We start from the raw sequence: 6,000 nt of genomic DNA, 5'->3' as shown, positions 1-6,000 counted from the left end.
GCGCCGATCTGCCGCTCCTCCGGTGGGTTGAAGGGCCGGCTGCCTGGCCGAACCGCCGTGCTCCTTCCCCTCGCCCCGGGCTTGGCGTGGCGTCTGTGCCGGTGCAGCGAGGCTGACGGTGCGCGCCTGGCCTGGCTGAGCGCGTGGCGGTTCGACCAGGCAGGAAAAGGTGCAGGAAGCAGCCGCCGCCTGGTAACGACGCCCGGGCTCACAACGTGGAGGCGGTGAGCACGCGCGCGCTCAGGACGAGGCGGCCGCGGTCCAGTGAGGGAAGAGCGCCGAGGGAGTGGCCGGCCGGGCTGCGCTGCTGCCGAGCAAAGCTCGGCCGGGGCGCCCGCTCTGCTCTGCCTGGCGCCAGCTCAGAGACTCTGCCCGCCAGGCCCTTCTCCCACTCAGCCAGGCCAGGCGCGCACCGTCAGCCTCGCTACACCGCCTCCACGTTGTGAGCCCGGGCGCCGTTACCAGGCGGCGGTCGCTTCCCGCACCTTTTCCTGCCTGGCCGAACTGCCGCGCTCCTCCCCCCCTGCCCCAGGCTTGGTGCAGCGTCTGTGCCGGTGCAGCGAGGCTGACGGTGTGCGCCTGGCCTGGCTGAGTGGGAGAAGGGCCTGGTGGGCGGAGTCTCTGAGCTGGCGCCAGGCAGAGCAGAGCGGGCACCCCGGCCGAGCTTCGCTCGGCAGCAGCGCAGCCCGGCCAGCCACTCCCTCGGCGGTCTTCCCTCACCGGACCGCGGCCGCCTCGCCCTGAGCATGTGCTTGCTCGCCACCTCCACGTTGTGAGCCCGGGCGCCGTTACCAGGCGGCGGCCGCTTCCCGCACCTTTTCCTGTCTGGCCGAACCGCCACGCTCCTCCCCCGGCCGCGGGCTTGGCGCGGCGTCTGTGCCGGTGCAGCGAGGGCGCGCCTTCTTTGCCGCCGGAGCTGCCCCGGCTTCGAAGCCCTCTGGCTCCCCTGGGCGAAGGCGACATCCAGGGAAGGGCGGATGTGTGTGTGTGTGTGTGTGTGTGTGTGTGTGTGTGTGTGCACGTGCGCGCATTCTGTGTTTCACAGCCATTTTATGGGCTGGGATGTGGGGAGCTGGACAGGGGTAGGTAGGGCCCTGGCCTAGCAGAATTTGTGAAGTGGTGGAAGTGTGTGAGCTGTTACCAGAGAGTCTGACCTTGTCAAAGTAAGTTTGACAAGGTCAGCCTCTCTGGTAACAGCTCACACAGTAAGTTTTTTTTAAAAAATTTATTTAAAATACATTGTGAAAACTCAGCTGTCAGTTGATCTTATGTTATAAAATGAAAAGTATGCCATTTGCAATTAACTTGGCATAAAATAATTCATTTGCATTTAATTGTAATTGTTCAAAGAATGTTCGGAAAAATGTTCGGCCCTCCAGCATGTTCACTTCATCCAATCTGGCCCTCTTTGAAAAAAGTTTGGACACCCCTGTCTTACACTATTGATCCTCTGAGGAAATGAATATGCTGTACCCCAAAGCTCCCAGAAATCCAACCTTCACATACTTGGCATGTACAAATGGGTAAAGGCTAGGTTAGAAGGAAACAATTTGCCTTTAAGGAAGAATCTGGTCAAAAATTCTAGAGAGAGTAAAAGAGGGAAATAGCAGCCTTTACTCCAAAAGGGGATTTACCTACCTACCTACCTGTCTGTCTGTCTGTCTCTCTCTCTCTCGATAAATAATCTATATTTATATCTATCTATCTATTATCTATCTATCTATCTATCTATCTATCTATCTATCTATCTATCTATCTATCTATCTATCTATCTAGATATTTCCAGCCATTCTATCTTGCTCAATCTCTCCTAAATATCACCCAATTTACTTGTTACTGCATGTATGGGGAGATGGGACAAGTAAGTATAGATCAGACATGTCAAACACCAGGCCTGGGGGCTGGATCCGGTCCGCAAAGTGGTTTCATATGGCCTGCGAACCCATCCTGGAAACAGTGAGGGAACGGCCCCCGCTGTCTTGGCCCTGGCCCAGGCTGGTTGGGAGCCAATGTAGAGTTTCGTGGTGGCCATCTATGCTGAAACGCATTCAGGCTTAGCTCCACAAGGCTGTCTGGAAAAAGCGAGGGACCAGCCCCTGCTTTGTTGGCCCTGCCCGCTGGGCATGCGCTGGGGAGCTATCACCCTTTGTGAGGAATGAAGAAATGCACCATTGCCTGTAAGCGGCCAGCACATGGCCCTGTGTACTTTGGGCAGGCTAGGGGCTGGACAGTGTTGCGTTTCTCTTCAGATTCATGCCACCCAGGTCAGCCTCTCAGCACTTTGAGGAGAGCACCCCGCTACCTGTCAAAACCAGGCAGGGTGGGGGCTGGGCAGCACTGCAGGTAACATTGACTCTCATGCTGCTCATGGCATCCCCTTCCCCAGAGCCCACCAAGCCGGATATGTGAAGTAGGCGAGGGCCATGTGCTGGCCACTTCCAGGCGATGGTGCATTTCTTCATTCCTCATGAAGGATGACACTTCCCCAGCTGCGTTTCTTGTCTGCTTTTCTCCCTCCCTCATCTCAAATATTTTCCCACCACTCTAAGGAAGGAAGGAAGGAAGGAAGGAAGGAAGGAAGGAAGGAAGGAAGGAGCGGGAGGGTCTGAGGGAAGTCCTGTCTTAGTCCTTCCCTGCTGCCCTTTCACCATCCCCTTGCCCCCTCCCCTTGGCCTATCCTTGGTCTCCCATCCTATTGCTAAGGAAGCTTTGGATACAAAGCCAGGTCTCCTCACATGGAGTGTGGGCCTCCATGTTGACTTTGCCCTCGTACCCATCATGAGCAACCTGGCTAAGGAGAATAAACACAGCAGCAGCAGCCTTGAGGAGGAGGTAAGTGCAGTGGGGCGCCCCCTTGGGGAAGTGGGGCTGGGCTTAGTGCCATGGGTGCTTAAGGGCTGGGCTGGGCATTTGACCTCTGCACCACCGTGCAGGCCCTGCCCCACATGGCCTGAGAGGAACAGTTCCTCCAGCGGACCATGCCTTGGCACTTGCCCCAGTCCCATCTCCTTCTGCCAGAGACCCTCAGATCTGTCCCACTCCTGCCCGAGCCTCCATAGGTACCCTTGACGTGAACGATGTAGAGCTGGCCATGCCCACCCAGTAGGCCACACGCACTCCAGCCACGCCCATCCAGTAGACCGCACCCACCCTGGCCACACCCATCCAGCCCCCAAGGGCAACTGCAATGCTGATGCAGCCTTCAATGAAATTGAGTTTGACACCCCTGCTATAGATGACGGAATCTGTCAGATCATTATATAATGATGCACTGAGATTTCTTCACGGTACACTAATTTGACATCATTTAAGGATTGGCACTCAGACTTTTAAAGATTCGTTGGTCCTGCAAAAGGTGCAGAAATGGACTATGGGAATGAGCTTATAAAGAGATACTCACGTGTAAGAGGGCACTAGCTGCGTAGGTTACGATGATGGCTGAGAAGATCCCCAGTTTCAGGGAGTTCTTAAAGACATCTGAAACAGAATGAGTTAATCAGCTAAGTCATTTCTCTTGCCCTCTCCAAAAACTCTGGACCATCATTCCAATCATTAAGGAATTATACACCCAGCTCCTCTATGAGAATGAACTATTAGCATCCTTTTGGAAGCTACTGGTAACTCTTAAACCATGTTTTCATAAAAAATATTGCCTTTAAATAGAGTTTTATTCCATCTAATATTTTTTGTAGCCATGGCCTTAAAAGTATGTATGTTGATGGTCCTCACGTTTCTGGTCATGAACCCTGAAGGCTAATTATGCCTTATAATAATTATTCCCTATTTCTGGCTTGAGGTGGTTGCTGATCGAGATCAGATTTAATAGGAGGCCCTGTATCTCTTGACCCAAATTAGCAAAACAGATAATTATTTGGGATTTGTCAAAAATTAATTTTAGCTATATGTTTTTTTAACAGCTATTTGATTAGAATCCCATAACCAGCAGTGTGTGTCCGTGTGTGTGTGTTGCTTCTATCATGCAATTTCACAGTTGCCCACGTGTTGCAACACAGACACAGTCCTACAGAAGCACACTTCCCAGACGTGGTTCTAAAATCACGTGTGACATCTAGGAAGGCAGCCCCATAGCTTCAGATCATGTAAGTGAGGGGCAAACTCCAATGAACATAATGTATCAGTAGAGGTGGGGCTAGCAAGCACATCCCACTTTCCATCTTCTGTTGCTTTATCCATTCTTCAATTCACAACTCCAGAATTGTTATCACTCAAAGTGCAATGTATAATGTCCTTTGTTTAGTTTTGGCTTAACATATGAACTCAGCCATTTGTACACCACAGTGAGAGCAGAAAATCTATATGATCCTGACCAAACCATGACTGAATCAACCATCTTACTGCAATTCCCTTAGAAATGTATGAAAGTCTATACCTTCAAGTTAAAACAATCCCTAGTTACGTCTGCACCTACCGAAAGATGCATAAAAATAGGAAGCATCTAGCCTAGCTTTTCTTCATTCTGTTTTTGTAGATGTATTCCCATCACCCTCAGCCAATATAACCATTATAGGTACATATCTGGGGAAATCTGGGTAAAGACAGATCTGAAACCTCTTAAGAGCAGGAATACAAATAAAGAAGAGCCACAGATATGACTCCTATCTGGTGGAGTCATTGACAAGATTTTAGGCACAGGCACTTAAAGCTAAGAGCTCCACTCAGAAGACATTAAATGTTCTAAAAACAAGACAGATGTAAGCATTCTCACAGGAGTTTAGCCATTGGGACATGGGCAGGTTCCAGCTGGTTACCACCTCCACCATAGAACGTGGCAACTCCACCCTCAGAGGATGAGACACTGTCAGGTCCCTAAAAAGGTGAAATGAATCAACAATTACTTGGGGCAAATGCAAGGAGGATCTGTGATATCAAGGATCGATTGAGCTACAAGTGTAGAATTGTCCAACTGGCAGGTTTAAAAAGACGTGAAGCTCCTGCGGTCTTTTCTACCTTAGCAGGAACTCTAGAAATTGTCTGATGACGGCTGTCCCAGGAAGGTGGCTTCAATATAAAAAAGTGACAGGCTACAGAATCTGGAGCAAACAAAGTATTTGTTTTGAAAACAGGAGTGAAAGAACCCAGCTTTCTGGTTCCCATGGAGATAACCCCCAAACGTCTCAAGAACAGGTAACAGAAACAGGTGGAGTGTTTTTCAACTTAAGGACTACTATCAGTCTTTTGAAACCACTTAGGAGCAATGCTTTCGTAATCGAGGCACCAAGGTAAACTCAGTTCTGTTTCTCCCACAACATTGCACTTAATCTCATAGTCCACTGATCTACAAGTTTGAAATACTGTATTATTACTAAATATGCATTAAGCAACAAAACTATGTTTATAATTAAGCAGGCAATATTATTCTGTCAGTCTCTGATTGCCCTGATTTTCCCAATTAAATTAAAATGGCAGAATTTTGCAGTAGTTTCAGTAACCTGAAGAGTAATGATTTTAGTGGGAGCAGATGCTCCTGGTAGTATTACTGCTGCTGGTGAGATTAAAAGGGAAGAGATTAAGTCACACATATTCTCTTAGAAAATTTTATTTCACTGGGCTTTCAACCCGTGAGGTTTTGTTAGTGTCCATGCTGGAGAAGGATTAATTTATTGTTTATTTACTGTATGGTTGCTGTTTGATAGTTTTGATTTACTCTAGTACATTTATAATTCTGACTCACTGTAATCCCCTTATCCCCAGTCTTTTTAATTAGACAGAGAATAAAATAAATGAAATAAATAAACCACAGGATGTAAGCTTTTCCAAGTAAAGCTGTCTTTTGCAAATGACTGATGGTGATTTTCTGAATGTCAGTGATGCCCCATTTGCTTTGGGATTGCACCCAAGACAGTTGAGGGCTCTAGTCATTAATGGAAGCAAATCCATCTAGAACACGGGTGTCAAACTCGCCACATCACGTGACGTGTCCTGATGTGTCACAACTCTTTTTGCAATGCCAGCAATGGGGTGGGCGTGGCTTCGGTATGA

At 49.0% G+C, this 6,000-nt stretch overlaps 1 protein-coding gene across 1 annotated transcript in view; it reads right to left on the bottom strand.

The window, feature by feature from the left end:
• PORCN (porcupine O-acyltransferase) overlaps positions 1 to 6,000 on the bottom strand; it is a 37,459-nt gene that overhangs the window by 17,709 nt on the left and 13,750 nt on the right. Inside the window, exons 8-9 of the mRNA XM_083356761.1 lie at positions 4,727 to 4,827; positions 3,401 to 3,477 (exon numbers count right to left, since the gene is read on the bottom strand). Coding sequence (XP_083212887.1) covers positions 3,401 to 3,477; positions 4,727 to 4,827 — 178 coding nt within the window. The remainder of the gene's footprint in view (positions 1 to 3,400; positions 3,478 to 4,726; positions 4,828 to 6,000) is intronic.

Source organism: Vipera ursinii, assembly GCF_947247035.1.
Source record: "Vipera ursinii genome assembly, chromosome: 2".
Taxonomy (NCBI): Eukaryota; Metazoa; Chordata; class Lepidosauria; order Squamata; family Viperidae; genus Vipera; species Vipera ursinii.
This window is presented reverse-complemented; position numbering and strand designations above follow the sequence as displayed.